This window comes from Apteryx mantelli, chromosome 1, assembly GCF_036417845.1.
Source record: "Apteryx mantelli isolate bAptMan1 chromosome 1, bAptMan1.hap1, whole genome shotgun sequence".
Lineage (NCBI taxonomy): Eukaryota > Metazoa > Chordata > Aves > Apterygiformes > Apterygidae > Apteryx > Apteryx mantelli.
Window position 1 is genome coordinate 125,001,354 of NC_089978.1, and position 19,864 is coordinate 125,021,217.

Sequence of the window (19,864 nt, forward strand, 5' to 3'; positions counted from 1 at the left end):
AAACAAGGTAATTAATCTCATCTTTAAGCAGGAATCTTTGCTTTATAGCTGTAATATATCATATTGAAGAATTTTATTCAAAAACTTTAATATTAATCTCATAAATACTTCTGACTATGCATTTCCATATTACCCTTTCACAAACAGTAGCTTCTCACTACCTTTCATCACTGAAAACAGACATTTAATTAAAATTCAGCATGGCTGAATTCTGTTCTGAATCAAGTCATACCAGTGATGATAAACTGGAAATTGGGAGACTACAAGATGACGATCATTTAGTAAGAAATGAAAAACAATTCTTATAAATAACGTACTGCGCATGTGAGACAGCTAGCCACAGTGAAGACGACTAAATCCCTTCATCCAGTCCAGACCAATAAAGTCTATGTACTACTAATCCAGGCTGGTTTTCCAATTGCTTGACTTTATAAGCAGAAAGCGCTTGACTTTACAAGCATAAAGATTGAACACCTTAACACCATCAGTACTATGCAGACCTACTCTTCACATGGGTATGAAGGTGGATACTTTATCTGAAACTACAACTTTAAGTAAATGATCTTTAGAAGACACTCACTAGCAGAGACATTCAGGGAGGTTACAGTCCTTTCTAATTGATTTTCTGCAATGCAAGTTAAAGTCACATTCTCTTCAGGTGCAATTACAATTTTACTGGAAAATCTTCCATTAACATATTTGGTCTCCTCTGTCTGAAAAGGTTAAAAAAAAAAAAAGAAAAGAAAAAAAGAAAAAGGATTAGTATCCTTGAAAATGCAAAGAACAACAGATGTACTACCTGTATTACACACTGGAGATGTTTGGAAGGAATTTGCTATCAACTAATATTTTACTTTTTAAAAAAATAAAGAGAGTAACTCATTTTTAAAATATCAAGTAAAGGAAAATACTGCATGCAGCACTACACATACAATTGAAAGTGTGTGTGATTTTATTAAATGGTGACATGAGTATTTACAAGAAAATACTTTGGCTAAGATATCCAGTTATATCTGCATTTTGTATACTGTGTACTGCAAGACTATTGATAAAGAGGCATTTTTTTTTAAGAAAGTTAAGCACATTCAGTATTTGCTTTTGTTTCTTTGCACTATTTTTAAAATATTCTAAGAGATAAAATTCTTCTGGAAAGATTCAGAAGTAAGCTTCTAAGTTTTCACTTCTCTCAATCTCACTATTTTTCATTTATGCCCTTATAATGAGAATAATCACTGTAAATTTTCCACTTTCTGGCATTCAGAGTCCTCAGTTGTTTCTACTTTAAGTATTGTTTTGCCAGGCTGTATGTATTCAGTAGTACCTGCAGTATGGGCTGTAATAGTGACATGGAGCTGTTCCTTAAATTTGCTGTACATCGTTCTTAGTTTAATACAATCTCCAGAAAAAATACTGTCAATTATTTATATAGCTTCAAGACAATTCCTGCCCTATAGCTGCAGTGAATGGAAAAATTTTGACCTTGCATACTTGCTCACTACAGCCACACATAATTTTCACAGGGCTAAAGCAAAACCTAATGGGATTAATGAAATCTACAGGACTATGCATTGCACTTCCAGTCTCTGATTGCTTGTATAGATGCCTAATTTATTTCTTCTGTTAAGGCAAAATGTGGCAGTGCTTCGTATGTGATTTGGTAATCAATATGAAAATGCTTTAGACTGCTTATTTTCCAGGTATTTTTCCTGCTGCATTTGGGCATTCCTTTTTTCTCCCCAAGGATGACTGCATTATGGTTCTCTTACCAATGAAAAACAATGGGTATAACCATAGAAAAACAATTACAAAAATCAGGATGAAAATTGCAAGGTCTAGAGTGACTATATTGACCATATTTTCTGACTTGTACTTACCACAGTCCATAGCATTTCCCCCAGTCAATGCCTATATCAAGTACCTGTTTTCTAAAATAAGTTGTATAGTTCCATCATTATTTGTAAGTCTTTATGCAATGGCAAAATCACCACATTAGCCAGATAAAATGGATAAGTACCCTCATTTAAAATGTACATTTAATTTCCAATCTTTTCTTTTCCCCTACAGCTCCAGCTTGTAGCCAGTGGATCTTCTGTGCCTTCACCTGCTACATTCAAAAGCCCTTTTTCATCAGAAATCATCCATGTAGGTACAGTGATCACAGCCTTCTCTTAGATAAATGAAATACACTAAGTTTCGTTAATCTCACTACCTGGAAAATTTTCTTTGACTTTAGGTCACACCTCCTATGCACCTATCTTTTTGTGAATAGGTTAATAGGAAAGATACTTGCTTTATTTATGATGCTTCCACTACCAGTAACTGTCCATTGTACTGCTGGTTTGGGGAAACCTTCCACATGGCAGACAATTGTTTTAGACATTTTATTTGTGTTGGTTTTCTTTGTCATTTTGATTTGAGGTTTTCCTAAAAGAACAATGTTATAGTTAACCATTTTGTTAATGTAACACTGAACAAGACAATTAATAATCGTAGCTATGTTGCTCCCTTACCTTCTACAATAAGTTTAAGTGTCTTGCTTTTCTTTAACCCTTCGACCTCCTGTAGAGTAGTTTCACAGATGTAATTTCCAGCATCTTGATACTGAAGACTTGAAAATGATGGACTTGTTTGCATTCTGGTATTGTCCTGATAAAGCGAGGAGTTAGTCTCCATGAATTCTAACTCAGAAAACATTATCTCTAAATTTAAAGTATGATGAGTTTCAGCAGAATTCTTCATGTGCTTTGCTGGAGATTGTATTAGACCCTTAATGCTAAAGTCTTGCCCCATTAATAATTACGTTTCAGCTGACAGCAACATAACAGCATGAAAAGTAGAAACCATTGAAGGTTATTTAAGCCATGACCCTTCTTCTGGAACAACTTCACTTTCAAAAAAAGGGGCATAGATGGGATCAACTGTTTATTCCAGGCCTCTCTAGTACAATGGCCAAAAATACTAGTGGTACAAACTGTGACAGAAAAAAACAACTCTCCCCTAGGGACCAGGCTTATGAGATCAACATATGCTACTAAACAACTATTAGATATCACTTCTTTTGGTTTCTATCAATACAGGTTTGATTTAAACTCACGATCTATGGTAAGTGATCTTTTTCACCAGCCACTAAACAGCCAGTTGCCAACATCCAATCTCTCAGCCTGCCTTTCCTTTTATCACGTTTACTGGAAGCAAGACAAAAACAGAAGTCTGTATCTGAGAGAGTGATTAATAAATCCAAATTCCTCCAATGGGGCTACCCTTCTAAGCAGAAATTGATTCTCAAGGGCCTTGTATAGACCATTTAAAAAAACCTAGATCTTTGTAAGTGTTACAGTAGGCATCCAAAATCATTTCTCTGCATTTGAAAAATCGATGCAAAAATTACAGTAACTAATTTTTAATCATCAACTTGAGTCAGTATCTCTTATTTTAGCAATAACACTCATTTTAACATATCCTTTACATCAAGTCCAATGAAAATGGCTTCCTCTTCCAAAACACTGAAGTAACAGCAGCAATCTGAAGAGATGAATACTTAGATAAAGTATATGAATTACTGACCTTTATCCAAAACACAGTTGCATTTCTACTAGAAGAAATCGTGCATGACACAGGCAGGGCCTCTCCGATCTGTTTTGTGACTTCTCCACTAGGAGTAAGCTGCAAATCCAAATCTGAGACAGAAAGAACATTTATCAAAAGGCTAATCTCAGAATGCTGGCTCATTTCAAAGGCTTAACAAGGAAAGAAAATGTGACTAATTGCACTCATTAAATTCACAATTTCATTTTTTTCAATACAATCTAAATCAATTTTAGAAGTCAGGAAGAAGACAGAGATTATTCTAAAATAGGCCTTGTAGAACATTAACCTTTTTGGTGCAATTACAGGCTAAAAGTAAAAGAGAAACCTCACTAATCACTAGACAAATGGATAGATTTTTTCCACTTTGTACTACTGAAAGAATGATACAGGAGATACAGGAAGCTGCAGGAGTTCTTCAAATAGCAGTACGTGCTTCTTGAAAGGGGAAGCACAGATTGCTCTGAGCATAGGTTGTTAAGAGCCAGGCAGGAATGTAGTTTCAGGGGAGGACTCATGCAGGTGGGGCCCAGATTAATTCAAACAGTTACTTATAAAAGTGTGAAAAAGAGGGTGAGAGGACAAAAGGTGAAGTTTTGGAATCTGATAAAGCAAGTTCATTTTTATGCTGAGCATATGGAGAAGCTTTTGAAGAGGATGAGGGTGGATAAGACACGCTACTGACTGAATGGGCAAGCCAGACTGAAATACATGGTTGGGAGGCCACACATGAGGCCATTGGCTTCCTTTCTTCTCATTCCTAACCTTAAAAAACAGTTTTTTTTCCATTATCCCTGTGCAACTCAGAGTCCAAGCTTTGCCTGACCTATTTTGGCTCCAGGGAAATTGTAAGGAGTCAGTGATAGCTGTGTTTAGCACTAGGCAGGGTGAGACACAATAATGGAAAGGTCAGGAAACACTGTTTTAGATCTTCCTAGTATATGAATTTGGCTGGCTTATGCTTGCTTTTTCACAAAAATCCTACACTGAAAGAAGAGCAGAGTTTGCCAAGTTAAATGTCTATTTTGCTTCCCCTCGCACAGTGCCTTGACTTGAAAGCCAAGTTGCCTGGTCAACTTACTTTTACAGATACACACACACACAAGGAAATAATAGCTGAAGTGACAAGCACACAGAATTTCATCATGAGCATAGTACTTGCTGGAAATGGACTGCAAAACATTCTTCTAGCTTTTAAGCAGAGCTACAAAAAGCCTGAGGCAAAACCACAATTGGTAGAGGAAAGGGAAAACAGTGAGTTTTCCTTTAAAAAAAAAAAAAAAAAAAAAAAAAAAAAAAAAACAGCAAACGACTGCTGATTTCATTCAGTGGTTGCCCTGGGAACTCTATTATAATCGAAAGCAGGATTTCAGGGAGAAACTAGGGTCCATTCTGTACTATTAGTCTTCATTAATACCTGTGTTACAAGTCTAATGCCTAGTCTCAGAGGGTCACAAAGCTGTACCTTCACCTATGGACTAATAAAGCAAAGATCTTACCCAAGAGGGAAAACAGCTTTTTTTCCCTGCATTTTAAGAGGATGTCTTGTCCCTCCTCCCCCTGTCTTCCCAAACTAACAAACTAGCAAACCCAACCAAACTAACAAGATACTCCAGACTTTACCATTGCTTCCACAAGAAGAAAAATGACTCAGCTAGTGAATATTTGTGTATATTTTATCAGATGGCTCACAGGATGCTTTTCTTTCTGCTCTGTTACTCTTGACTACATACTACCATGGTAGAGGGGTGGTGGAAGAAAAATGTAAGAATTGTTTTCTTGGGGTGACTCTCTTTCAACATCTGCTTAAACCTTTATTTCTTTGAAGCAGGATAACACCTCAAACTCAAGAGATCAAGAAGATCATTCAAGAGGAATTCCTGTCACACACATCACAGGAAGCAGGAACTCATTAAATTTTTGGCCTTCATCTCAGGCAAGACTGACACTCAGCCCAGAGCAATCCTTCAATCCAGTCTTCTTTCTAGGTAACATGCCTGTGTCCCCTCCCTTTTGGTGGCATAACTGAGACTTCAGTCCCTCCTGCACAGTGCTGTAGGTTATTACAGAAGTTCAGGCAAATTTATAATACACAAGACTAACTGCATAGCTCAGAGCAGAATTTGTAAGGTGATTTATGAGGCAAGTATGGAATTAAGCTTCTGTTTAGCATTGGATTCCCTCTAGGAAATCTCCATAGAGCAATTTGATTTGGATTAATATTCTGCCAGTTTATCTGTAGGGTCCACAAAGAAATGTGATACAGATACTTTTACTTCTCAACTTACTTATATGCTTCATTAGTAAGTAATCTGTGCTGGGTACAGGAGTATGAGGGGAAAATATTTCTTCCATACAGAAGACTGTCAAAATTCATCTTCTGAGTGGTTTAAAGAAAAACTTGGTTGCAAGAACTTTCCATACATTTCTGGTTTTGGCTTTGAAACTTTCTTTGTAAAAAAACTTCTCATTAGGCACCATTTTCAATATATGCTAGCTCTTAATGTGGTCTCACTTGAAGTCTTGCATTGATGTCAGTACTGTCTTTGCATACCAAGTAGCACAGGAAAGAGGCAAAGAGTGCATTCTGCATATATTACCATGTCATATGTGAGAGGTATGGAATTAATATGAGAAAGGCTAGAACAAACATTTCTAATGTTTGGTTTTATAAGCTGTATTGCATGCGTAGGTCTGTCTCCCAGCCTTTAAAGAGGTCTCAGATGGGATACCATGCTACAACTGGGAAAACTATGCACAGCACTTGCATGTAATCTGAACACTCCAAGTATAGTATCAGCGAGCCAGAAACTTCTCCTAGTCTACTGAGAATAGAAAATTTTTCCACACATCATTCAAAAGATGATTTCTCCTGTATTTTCAATATGTCTGTAGCACAAGAAAAGACTACCAGAAATATCATGCAGTCTGGGACCTCACTCCACAGATCCCACCTCTGTTCTGAGGAGGTGAGAACCAAGGCTGTCCAGTTTGTCACAACCTCTGTGGGTGAGGAAGAGACTCTTCCTTATCCCTCCCCGCAAAGACTTCCTGCACGAATACAGTATTTCCCTAACTACGATGGGTAACTCAGATGCTTTAATGTTGACGTTCAGCTTTCTGTCAATCTCATAATATATATTCCACTTGGGAAAAAAGAAACAATATCCTTGGTATTGAGAGTTGGACTATTTTGCTATAAAAATATTTAAGGGCTATAAAGTGCTAATATATTTTAATACCAGCAAAAACCTTTCCCTACCTAGCCACTGAAAGGAACCAGCATATCTACACTGCTCAGTAAAACCTGTTTGGGAACAAGTGCTATAGTTGAAATGTAACAAAAATTACTATAAATGGACTCATAGATGGAAACAAGAATTATTATATTGCTCGTTTTTCATGAAAATCAAAATCTGAAGATCAGAAGTGAGGAAATAAAAAGCCCTAAGCTCAGAATGAAAGCTTTTTCAGTGTAACATCATAGACAGGAATACTCATCCCTATGTGAAAAAGTAAGCAATAAAGCAAAAGAAGGAAAACAGTAGGATTTAATAGGAGTTAGTAAGTATTATTTCAAGGAAAAGAATAGCAGGAAGGCATAAGAACTCAGAAGATCTAACACCAAAAATAAGTAAGTATATTAAAAGCAGAAAGTACTAAAAATTATTGGCTTATACTGGAAAATCTATGTGAAAGAAAGCAGCAGAAAGAGGGAAGAGGATATTATAAAGCAGTTGTGGATTTTATGACTTCTTCAGAAGACCTCTCCTTACAACAGGACATGCTGCAGAAATGCTTTAGACCAGCATAAGGCAAAACACCAAAGTAGCTTTAAGACAGACTCTGTCACACAGCTGCAAAGATATGGGCATTCAGGAATTACAGAAGTGCTCCAGGCCACTGTACCTCACTTAAGAAAAGGTTTTACTGAGGATGGAGGTGTTCAAGGAAAAAAAAGACTGGAGTAAGGTGGCAGGGTGCTAGCTGGTATCTATGCGTTCTGAGTAGCTGCACTAGCTGCCAACACTGGAAAGACCTCTATCAAGAAAATATATGCTTCTCTCATATGGTAAAACTTTTCTGACATGCACATAAAATAGCAGAGAAATGAAAACTGGCTTGTTATAAATAAACTGGATTTGAAGAAGTCATTCTCTAGAGTAACTATTTGTGGAAGTCCAAGTAGTCATGCAATCCGCTTTGAGTAAAATAAAGGGGTTGTTTTATACCACAGAAAAAATATTGACAAGGTCTTTGTACCCAGCAAAATACACTATGCTGTGAAGACACCCAAGCTGCCCTCAGCATTGGGCAGATAGATCTGGAGAGAGCTCTGTACTGCTGCAGCTAACATACCCTGATCCTTGGCTAAGGGAATGGGTAGTAAAATAGCAGATGACCTTATTAAATGTAAAATGTTCATTAAATAAAATAATGTCATTATTCATATACAGGTATAATCTATCTATGTTGTATCTCCTCAGGAAAAAAAACAAGCACACAGTTATAGCAGTGAAGTGTAGAATAATAAAAAGACACCACTAAAGAAATCATCAAATTCTATTAGGCTGTGAATCAAGTATCTCTTGGAATAGTGTGTTCAGTTACAGACAGCCAATCATAAAAAGTATACCTAACACAAGACCAAAGTAGGTTTAAGAGTCAGACTTCAGCATGAAAACAGACTGAAAGATGCTGTGTCAGTTTAGCTTACAGTGTGGACTAGGTATCAGCAGATGCAGTAGGAGTATACACGATAATGTATGGTAGATTAAGACAAGTAGACAGTCAATGAAATTGAAAGGTTATATAATCAGATAAAACTGTTTTGAAAAGCAAACAGTAACGTAATGCCTACGTTTTCATGTAGTACTTTTGTAAAATTGTGATGTCAGAGAGTATAGGAATCAAAGGGGCTATACAGGTGCATGAAGGAAAACAGACACTCAGAATTGCACCAAGGACTGAGAGTCTCCTATGATCTCAGGAATTTACATGCAGCCTAAGAAGTTACTGTATGCAGTTTATGTACGTGTACTGAATGGAAACTGGTGGGCTACCTGGCACTCCTGCCTCCTGCCAGGGCTGCATTAAGCAATCCCCGGCCAAGGACAAAGACGACATTAAAATCTGATGGCTCTCATTCATGTAGAAGGCACCTCAGAACAGAGCCATCCCATCTACTATCAGCAACGGGTTTCCTCCACAACCTGAGCTGGGTCTTACAAAGCTGAATTTTGGGATTTCCTGTGCAAGTAGGTAGATTGTGAACTTGAAAGACTGACTGACATCATAGTGAAGAGGAAAAATCCATCTAGACATCTATTATTTTTGTCTACAGCTGTGTATTTTTGTATGTGAAGTTTCTTTTTGTAAAAAGTATAACTACTGTGGGAACATTTAAACATGTCCCTCTGAATTTGTAAACTATTAAAGGTATGCTACTGGGAAGACTACAGACCATCAGTGCTCCCAGGGAAAACTATCACAATTGGGTTGAGTCTCATTTCACAGCCTGTGATAGGATTTCAAAGTTTAAAAGAGTTCCTGCTCTTTTTTTTCTCACATAAAGGGAAGATTAAAAGCAACCAGTTATGGAGTGGGAGTATCCAGTTAAAGGAACTTTACCAAGCTCTGTAGTCCTATGATTCTGGGAAAGGCTAAAAAAGAAACTTCAACTATATGACATAATAAATTCCTAAGTCTCTTCTCTGAATTCCTTATATGCTGACTTCATTGAGATAAGATGAAAGGATATTAGACTAATGTGAATTTGACTTTGAAGCATGACCTTGAGTGATACCACTGTGTGACAGCTTGTGTGTTTCAGTATGTTCAAAGACAGGGTTGGAGCAGAACTGTTTGCTATGTATGTTCACATGACTGACACTTATAAAACATCAGAATTTGCACTATGCATGACAGTGCAACAGTATCATATACTATACCAAGGTTTCATAAAGTGAGTCTGTATCTAAGTCCGTGAAGTGAGAAAGTTTTAAACAGAAACACAACAGGGAGGGGCAAAAAGAGAGAGAAGAGGGAGGGGAAAAAAAGAACCTGACAGGACTTCAGACAGGCCACAACACCCTTCTCCTGTAGGTTAACTGGACAAATACCCACAAGTAAAGCAGAGAGAGATCAACCCAGAAGCTACAAGACAGGTTTGTATCCTAACTAGGAGTGCAAAATGCAATGACTTACAGTGTACAGTGATGGTGGTTGAGTCCATCATGCTTTTGTCCATCAGAGAGCACCTGTATTCTCCTGTTGCATTTCGTCTCACATCTGTCATTACATAAGTATCTGAACTTCTTATGCCTTCTGTTTCTCCCTATGGATGGAAAACGAAATATTTATTGCATACAAGCCTACTAAAAACATTTATTTTTGTTGAGGATTTTTCAATTATAAGAATCCTGAAATTCTATAAATACAAATAGATTTAGCATATAAAATACATATAGATTTAGCATCATTGAAGTGCAGTCATCTACTAAAAATACTAAGGTTTATTTTCTGATTGACTGCATAGTTTTAAAAACCACTCCAACAATTAAAAACTTCTCTTTTAATTTAATGACCAGCCTTATTTTAAGAAGATGTTAAAATACAGAATCTACAAGTTTAACAGGAAGAAGATAAGAAAACAGAAGCCTGAAACAGTCTACTTATAAGGGTGTTATAAGAAACCACCACAGCAAAAGAAATTGTGTTTCTAAATCTGTATCTAAAATGATACATTTCATTTAGGAAAAATCATGAAGTGAAATCTGTTCATGTTTCATGAAGTTAAAGCTGTTCAGTTCCCACTTGATTACAACCGCTGACTTCGACCAGCTTTTGAAACAACTGTAGAATGAACCTCTAATTCATTCATATCTCTGAACCCAGAAAGAGATTTACCGTGCCTGTCATAATACCCATGCGTCTTGCAAAGAAATCAGCAATTCCAGCTCCCCTTGAGTGAAAGGATTAATTTCAGGTAGCAGACAAGACAAACTGGGATGTTCAGCTTGCTCAGTGTGATCATGGAGCAAGGAAAGATACCATGCACTTCTTCCCAGCATACAGTGAATTCTTAGGATGACTTTAATTTAAAGGACAGTTGACTGGAAGCCTCAGTTCTGCTCTCACTGAACCTAAATGGCCATTCTGAGGTAAGACCACTTCAGCTGCTATTCTTCCTTGCTACTCTTCAGTAATTCAAAGATGCCAGGAGTCCAAAATAGATGAGGTTATGTTCAAAGAGCTACATGTTGTTTTAGAAACACTTGAAAGCATGCTGCCTCTTTTGCCCTCTCTCCAGATCAGCTCTGCTCGTTACTGCAATAGGAACAAAAATGGATATAAGCCAGGGGAGAGAGAAGCAGGACATGGGAAGAAGGTAGGAATCTTAGAATATAAAGCCACATCTGTCTGCAGGTTTCAGCAATCATAAGATTAATGAATTTTTTTTTTCCTCTTCTTTATTCTCATCTTATGCATCTGGCAGATTTGTTCTACGCTTGGCTCCTGTGCTGACACACTAGTTCTTGTTTGTGGTGTCATGCCACAAAACAACTTAAACAAATAAAAATTGCACAAAAATTCATCTGTGAAGGTCCAAAAAATGGCTGACTTAATTTCCTATACTTTTACTGCTGGATCTTTGTCTGTTAATGACAACAGATGAGATGATTTCATTTAAGGTGCTAAACTTCTTTTCTCAAAACCACTTTTTACTCAAAATATATGATGATGAGAAATGAAGACTAACAATTTTAGTAGGTCTAACCCCCTGAAAATTTCAGGGCCAGGGTGTGGGGGGGAGGTTTTTAAAGAATACTTTGCTAACTCAGGTGAGGCATTCTGCGAGAGTTTGATGTAAAGGCCAACAGCTATCTTCCATTTTAGTCACATCAAATTCCTTCCTTCCTTCCTTTGTTATAAAATCACATATATGGTGACATGCAGCAATGTCTGTAGGAAGGAATGATACAAACTATTTCAGTAAACAGTAAAGGTGAGGCAAAACTTACTGGAATGTAAAACAGGAACTCCTGTGGAGGAGGGTTACCGTTCCCTGAGCACTTCAGAGTGATGTTATCACCTTCTTTAATGGTACTACTTTGTGGCAGCACTTGAATAGTCACCTTCTCTGTTGGATCTGTGAAAATAACATGCACATTTAATAGCGTTTGCAAAAAAATTTACAATAACATTATGCATACAGTACTCATGTCCAAGGAGTACACAATTTTATCATGAAGCAGGTGAGGGTATGTCCACGTGTAGATATTTTATAGAAGAACTTAAGTTAATCACACTTTCCAAATTTATCCCAGTCAAAAAGCTTCAAAGAAGCCTTATTATATAGAAACCCATTTTTATTCACCAAAGTATCTATAACTGAAATAGGAATGACGACAACTATTTCGTGTGTTTAAAAAGAAAAAACCCTGATCAGTAGGGACAATTTCACAGTGTGATTTCATTATGAGGGATTAACTTGTCCTCTATGAAGCTTGCTGTTTAGATGACTGCAGCATCAGAAAAAACAACTGAAGCTCTCAGCACCCTTCATTAACATTAGATAATAGTATTCTTGCATTAAAAAGAAATAAACACGAACTAAGCAACTCTACCAAGGCTATTCTATATGCTGATCACTACCGGCTTTCAAAAAGATGAATTTGGTGAACATAATAGGCCTCTTAACACAGTCAACAGAACTGTAAGTGTAACATACTTCTGTCATGTTCAGTGAACTAGAACTATAACTTATATTTTACTTCAGTAATTTCTTTCAAGCAAAAAGGAGTATACTTTAATACATGCTATTCTTCCTAAATAGAAGCCTAAATTTAATTTTTCAAAAACAGAGTAAAATTAACAAAAATAAAGGAAATAATCTGGACAGATAACTCTCACTGTTTTAATTTCAATGAATAAATAAAATTTCACCACTGATGCTGATCTTGCATTAAGACACAGTACAGTACACCTTATTAGACACTAAAAAAATCTACATGGCAGAAACACTCTTGCCTGGCAGGCGATTCTGTGCGTTCAGTGAAGCGGGCGCTCTACAGCCCTTCCCACCCTTAAGGCATTCATCATGTCTGGCTTCTCCTATGGGGATTTCCACATAAAAGCAGCTGTATTCTGCTGTGGCCTCTCCATGCCTGAGTGCCCTAGCATGGCCTCTAGCCTCTGCCTTCAAGGGAAGAGCAGTAGTGGGCTGCAGGAGGCCACATCCTCCCTCCTCAAGGTGCAACACGCTCGGCTCCCTCTCCTGCCAACACAGCCTCTCCCCCCGCCCGGCCCTTCAGTACCGACGTGCAAGTCTGCCTGCTTCAGGGAGGGACGTGCAGCGCTGCTGCTGGTGTGGGAAATGACAGAGGCAGGTAGGTAGCCGGCCACGATTTGCACGGACGCACGCGCGCACGCCTCGTGGCTGCTGCAGGGCCAGCAACCCAGCCTCAGGGGCTGCCCGGTGAGCTAGCTGGCTGCAGGAACTTGTCTCTCCCCTCCAACAAACCTAGCCGAACGGGAGAAAGACAGAAAGGATGGCTAGACATGCTCTGGAACTGCTTTGGCTTTCTCTCAAGACTGGAAAGGGATGAATTATACTGAGGAAAACTTTAAGACTATAATTTGGAACAGTTTTCCCCACAGAGACAAACAGAACAGGACTAGAAATAAATACAGTTAAACAAGAATGACACCCTTGCAAAGCACCAATTTTTCCTGTAGGAATATTTTATCTTTGTATCTACTGCAATCAACCATGAGCAATGTTTCTATTTTATGATCTAAATTAAAAAAAAATATATATATATATATATCCACAAAAGTAAATAGCAAAAGACTAACTAAATCATTCTCTAAAGTGAACTGGCCACCTCTTCTGAGGAAGACACAACCTAATGACAATATTTTTCAATACTCATGCTAAGGCAGCGCTCAGCAACTTGCTCCCCTGCTTTTGCTAATCAACAGGAGCAGTTTGGTGAAGGTATATTTGGCCTGAGTGGCACAACGTCCCTGGCTCACCCCATCTTACCTTGTGCTTGTCTATACCTGAGACCTTGTACCTGCTTTCTGCAGAAGCAAAGTTCTGGAAGTAGGCACCAAAGGACAGTTATTTAGTGAAATGAATGCTGCCATCCCAGACCCACCATGGCCACAGCAGACATCACTCCAATGAAACACGGATGCTGGAGGCAGCGTGGAGTATGAATTGCTTTTTAATTCTAATTTGTTATGGAAAGGAGTTTATCCATAAAAAGACAGACACTTAAGAACAGAGCATTACTAGAAAGCTTGTCTGGCAAACGTATCTTTTTACAATGATTAATTTTGAGCACAACCTAACATAACCAGAGTCTAGATAATTTAGATATCTGAGATATTATCTGTCTAACTATCTAATAGTTGCAGGAGTTAACTTAAAATTACTCACCTTACGTTCTGTAGCTTGCTCACCAGAGCTAAGTATTGATAACTACTGCTAGCTAAGCTCAGTTATCTACGACTAGCACCAAACTCTGCAGGGGCTAATTCACTCTTCTTCTCACACTATGTTACAGTGACTTCAACTGGCTATGAAATACTTGAATACTAGAGCTTGCACTAACCCTGAGCTAAAAGAAAAGTAAAACACTCTTAAAATCTGAATATACAGATATGTCTTACAGAAAAATTGTGCATACAACTTTAAGTGTGCACTCCCCATTTCTTTATAATAAATGGGTAAGTTCCAATGAATCGCACTAGATATCAGAATGGATGGTAGGTCTTTTTTTTCTTTCTTTTTTTTTTTTTAAATGAGTGGGGGATTTTTTTTTCTACTTGCTTCAGAGATGCAAAACGTGATAGTTTGAGAGTCAATCTGGAAAAAAAAAAGGCTGAAAGACTTCCATATCTTAAAGGTGGAGTCTGGCATTTATTTTTATCTGCATTACATCTGACTGAGAAAAAAAATAAATTGAGAAAGCAGCTAATTAAGATCACCGAACCAAATTTAAAAACAAAACCAAATCAAGACATGTCATTACTGTCAACTAACATCAGTCAAGAAATCTATCTATAGAAACTCTGGACATCTATTAATAACAAGTTTCACAAATGCATCTGGAGCTGCATTTGAACAAAATATGGAACTGAAGTTACATCAAATGAAGATACTGAAAATGGAAACTGGGTAACATCCTAATCTGTAGCTCAACAAGGTTCATACTAGGTAAGCCTCTTCTCTAATCAAGGGTGTGCCACCTCCCACTCTTGGCTAATTAGCAGCACAGTGATACTGCCTATCTCTGGAGAAGCATTTATCTTAATTAAATTGTGTATTAGTAGACACGGATTAAAAGAGCTCGGCTAGCAAACATACTAAATCTCTAGTACAGAGTACAGGTGATTTTTGCAGCAGAGATTATTCTGCAGTGCTGTGCAGCCTTCTTTTTTCCTTCATATTGGATAGTCCTTGATTGCAAGTGCACATAGTATGTACAGCACAGAAATGTGCACAAGCCTCGTCCTCAACAGGTAAAGTAGCTTAATGCATGAAAGTGGTGGGGGAAATGGGGACATCACAGCATCTCTTGGCTGTAACAGCAACAGAGCAGTCTGAGTGGAAGGGAAGTCAGTGCTTTCTGGTCATTACACTTCTTCCCTGTGAACTTCTGCCATACGCAGTAGCAGTTATTCACAGCCATGGGGCTCCACAAAAGACAGAAAAGAGAGTGAAATTTGGTACTCAACTTTTAAAGCAAAAGCTAAAGAAAACTCTAACTTAATGGAAACAATAGGTGACTGCAAGCTTGAAATCTCTTTGTTCTTTCCTAGGATAATGGTTACTATCCCAGAGGTTTTCATCTCTGTTACTTCTGTTGATTGTCATTCTGGAGAAACAGCTGATGAAATAAAGGCCTAAATTTACTCTGGTTTCTCCAGGTGAAAACAAAGAATAACTGCTCTACGGTTTTGTGTGATTTGACCAAGGTCAAAACTGATCCCCTACTTTTGCTGCTCAACAAACTTTACGTGGGAAGGAGAAGCAACTAGTCATCTAAATAAAATGCACATTGCCACCTCAAATTTATGACTGTCCCCTTTCAAGGTAATGGCAAACACCTGCTGGCTGCAGAAATTCAGCGTGCATTACTATCTATCTTTGTATCCAACTGGATTACTGAGTTTTTAGAAAAGAGATAATGTATATTAAAGCCCAATGTTGGAAAACTTTAAGCAAGTAACACTGACTTCAGCAAATACAACAGGCCTCATACTTTGTATATTCTGACCCTAATTGTGTACCAACTTTGGGTTACTTCTACATTTTAATATTTTACTATACTAGAGAAATGACAGCTGCACAGAGTTGTCAGGGCATTCATGAAATTCAGAAGTCTCTGTATTTGTTAGCAGCAAAACTCTGGGGACATAATGGATTTATATTTCATGTCCTTTCTGTTGCATTGTCTTTACAAAGTACATTTACAAGATGATGCCTGGTTTTCGCAAAGCATTTCCAGTACCTTCAGAAGCCTTCAGGATTAAGCAAAAAAACTAGCACCTGGAGAATCCTGGGCTGTAGGAGACGTATTATCAGTTTCATTGCCTACTTTCTCTCAGTAGAAATGGCCTGCTCATAAAGATAAAACATGCACACTATTCCTCTTAAATTTGTGCTCTGACTTTAATTAAAAGTCACATTAGATATCTGGACTAAAGCGGCATTCCCCAAACTGAAATTTTTCTTTAGAACCTTGGGTATTACCTAAAGTGTACAGACTAGCAACAGTTTACTGGACATCACCTTGAATATCTCTCATTCCAGTCCTTCATTCTGCTATGACCTGCTGCCTTCTACAGTCCTACAGAAGTGTTGTTTTACAATACTTTGAAATGCCTTTTCCAGTCTCTCTAACTGCTACCACCTCCTCTTACCTATCCTTGCCAAATGCCTGTTTTCTTTACTCAAAGGAGGATTACGATATCCATGTTGGTCAGTAATGCAGTAAGCAATTTGCTCTGGGACTTAGACCAGCTGGAAATAATTACTTACACAAATTCTCTACTAAAAAAATAAAAGTCCACCAATATTCAGATGCACAGTTTAGACGTAAAAGTCAGCTTCTTACAGCTGTAGAGAAGTTACTATCTGCAAGTTACTTTCTGCAAGGCAGTCTACCAGCATTAGCTGAATGATGCTAAATCTCCTTTGTGCACATTTGAAAAGCATTTCAGTGCACTGAAAACTGCACAGTATATTCATTGCATATTTCAGAGGGCACAAGGAGTCATCTCTGATCCTTAATAGAGCATCATCCATTCTAATCAACCACTCTAACTTCTGTTAAAGTTCCCAAAAATCCCATTTCACTGTAACTTATTGTGGTTACTACTTTTCTCTTGTCAATGCAATCCTGATAATCCAGTATTCTACTGTTAGTTAGCAAGAAAGCAAACTCAGGTAAGTCTGAAGATAAGTATAAATTAGATAAAGAAAGTACTCAGATTTTCTTGCTGCAAACTGGCTTTGAAAAAACACTCCCAACAGTCAAGCAGCAATGTTCCTGTAATTTTATAAACTGTCTCTGATTTTGTTTTCCCCACCCCTGGTGTATACAGCAATAGATGTTTTTAATAACTTACAGTGAATGTCAAAGACTACTGGTTCAGACTGTATTGTTTTCTGTCCAGATGGTCCATAATATGTCACAGTGCAAGCAAACTTTGCATTTGCATCTTCCTTTGTTGGCATGTACTGAAGAGATGATGTCATGGTGAAGAGTCCAGTTGATTTGTCCACAATCTTTTGCAAACTTATGATCACAACTGAAAAGGAAATATTGTTTCAGTATCACACAGCTAGAATTTGCAACCTTCTTCCTATTGTAGATACATCATGCTTGCCTGCCTCTCTATTTGCTAGCAGTCTGCAAACATGCAAGCAACACGACAATTACCCAAGGGACTGTACAGTGTTCCCCCAGTATTGCCACTGACATATACCAGGGTCGTTTTATCCACAACATATTCCTAACATACTGTAGATTTTAAATCAAAACAAAAATCTATTTGCAGACTGTTGTTGTTTTTTTAATACAAATCTCAGCTTACTTTGTAAGACAGAAAGAATGCCTCAAAAATGCTGACAAAAAGAACTGAAGACCACATTTATAACAATTTCATAGGCATTACCTATTTTATGGAAGTTAAAATAACGTAGCTCATTCAGCCTAGCAAAATCAAAGTTGAGAGGGAAGAAAAAAGTGATCTTCCTAAATCTCCTGGAGAATAAATACCTCCAGTAGAACGAGATGATGACCTGTGTGATCCAAAACACACTACTGGACAGGTATAAAATTGAGACATTTAATACCTAATGAGAAGCTGGAAATTAGATAAAGGCTCCTAACTAACTACTTAACAAAGACTCAAGAAAAGCCTTGCAATACCATTAACAAGGCAACCCTTCTTCCCCAAAATGTGTTTTTTAAGCTAGAACATGACATGCAGGAAACAGAGTATATGGCGTGGCTTGGGTGCTCTGAAAGGCCTAGAAGCTTCTTTCAAGTTTCATTTTGTGCATCAGTAGTTTTCCTCAAAGGAACAGTACTTTAGACTAAAATAGAGCAACTCATATAAATGCAGTTATTCACACATTCACCTATCTGTGGATTCAGAGATATTGTCTGATACCAAAACATACCTTCTTCCACAGGCTGCAAAACTTTTCCGTTTTTGTACCATGTAACATTGCCTTCTGGATAACTATCTCTTGCAACGCATTCCCCGAGCTGCAGAACAGACAGAAATCGGTCACCTTTTCCTCCACTACGTATTAACAGAATTCTATGTTCGTTTATTCTTATTCGGGTAAAATTTCTAGAAAGTTCAAATGCTCAACCCCAAACATTTTTAAATTGCATCAGTGATGCTTTGGTACAATTTGGAAGAGGCTTAGGTGGTGGGTCTAAGGTCAGGACGGCCTCTAATTGCCACTGGGGCAAGGCTTAAACAATGTTGCTGGAGGGAGCTAGTCCGTGCTAAGTCTGGCTATGGAACACAATCTCCACACACACACACGCTTTTAGCAGTCCATCACACACAAACACACACATGCACTCTTAGCAGTTCATCACACCTCTTGGTCTTGACTGTAAAGGAGCTTCAGGCAGCCTTCAGGTACAAAACTTTGAGGGAGAACGCCGCTCTTACCATTTTTAGCTTCTCTGTTTCTAAGAAGTCTGCTTGATGCAAAATTTCTGGTTGAGATGGTTGTTCTAAAACATAAATAGGATAAAAGTACTAGTAAAGGGAGCACAAACAGTTTTTTGAAAAACAAAGCCCACTCTGATACAGCAATATGGACTCTGAGACTAAATAGAAGTCAGGCCTGATACAGTCTTATCTATACTTTTTATACTATTTAAAAAAAGAAAAAAAAGAGATAATTCTACCTAAATATTAGGAAATGGGCAGAAGGAGAAAAAAAACAACCTTAAAATGTGTCATAATTTCCATACGTAATTTTATGCATACTGACAAAATATGTTCTAGCCAGGCAGACCAGTTCAGCGTTTAGGAGGAGAGAACCTGTCTGATCTCTATGAGGTACATGCTGGAGAAAGAACCAGTGGTACAGAAAATAAAGCACCAGTAACACAAAAACAGCTTTACCATTGATATTACTGTAGCCGAGTTGTCACATTTTAACTGGACAAATTCAGACTAACCATTCTTCTGATGTTTATTTTTCTAGCTGCTAATGTTATATTTAGGAAATTTGGATGACATAAGTAAGTGAGGTACTTTAACTGATTTTGAGTCAGTTATGTCGCTCTTTAAAAAATAAACTTTTTCTTCAGTGCCAATATGTCTTCTTACTTACTTTTTTTTTTTTAAATGGTAGATGGACCCCTTAGCTTGCCAAAGTGGAGGATCTATCAGTGTTTCCATCATAAAACACTATTTTCTAAAGACTATATAACTTGTCTGTTAAAATTCAGTTTGGCCTGAAGCCCGGAATACAAATTTTTATCTCCAAAAGGAACTGTTTTTGCTTCAAGTTTAAAAGCAGCGAGGAAGAGTAAGGAGGGGGAAAAAAACAAAAACAAAAAAACCAATGCTTATACAGCCAAAGGTCTCTGCACTCTAGTGTATGGCTTAAATAAGCATACATATTACATGCTTTTACAGACTGAACCTTCCTTAACCATCCCAGCTTACAGCACCTTTTTTCCAAATCAATCTTCCTGTGAAATTATGCTAGTAATCCTGT

At 37.7% G+C, this 19,864-nt stretch overlaps 1 protein-coding gene across 2 annotated transcripts in view; it reads right to left on the bottom strand.

Moving 5' to 3' along the window:
• The window catches only part of ALCAM (activated leukocyte cell adhesion molecule), a 127,982-nt gene that overhangs the window by 12,039 nt on the left and 96,079 nt on the right, over positions 1–19,864 (bottom strand). For both annotated transcript variants that reach the window (XM_067300849.1, XM_013950178.2), the window contains exons 4-12: positions 18,802–18,866; positions 18,293–18,380; positions 17,233–17,415; positions 11,610–11,737; positions 9,793–9,922; positions 3,565–3,677; positions 2,511–2,646; positions 2,291–2,424; positions 581–713 (exon numbers count right to left, since the gene is read on the bottom strand). In XM_067300849.1, coding sequence (XP_067156950.1) covers positions 581–713; positions 2,291–2,424; positions 2,511–2,646; positions 3,565–3,677; positions 9,793–9,922; positions 11,610–11,737; positions 17,233–17,415; positions 18,293–18,380; positions 18,802–18,866 — 1,110 coding nt within the window. The remainder of the gene's footprint in view (positions 1–580; positions 714–2,290; positions 2,425–2,510; positions 2,647–3,564; positions 3,678–9,792; positions 9,923–11,609; positions 11,738–17,232; positions 17,416–18,292; positions 18,381–18,801; positions 18,867–19,864) is intronic.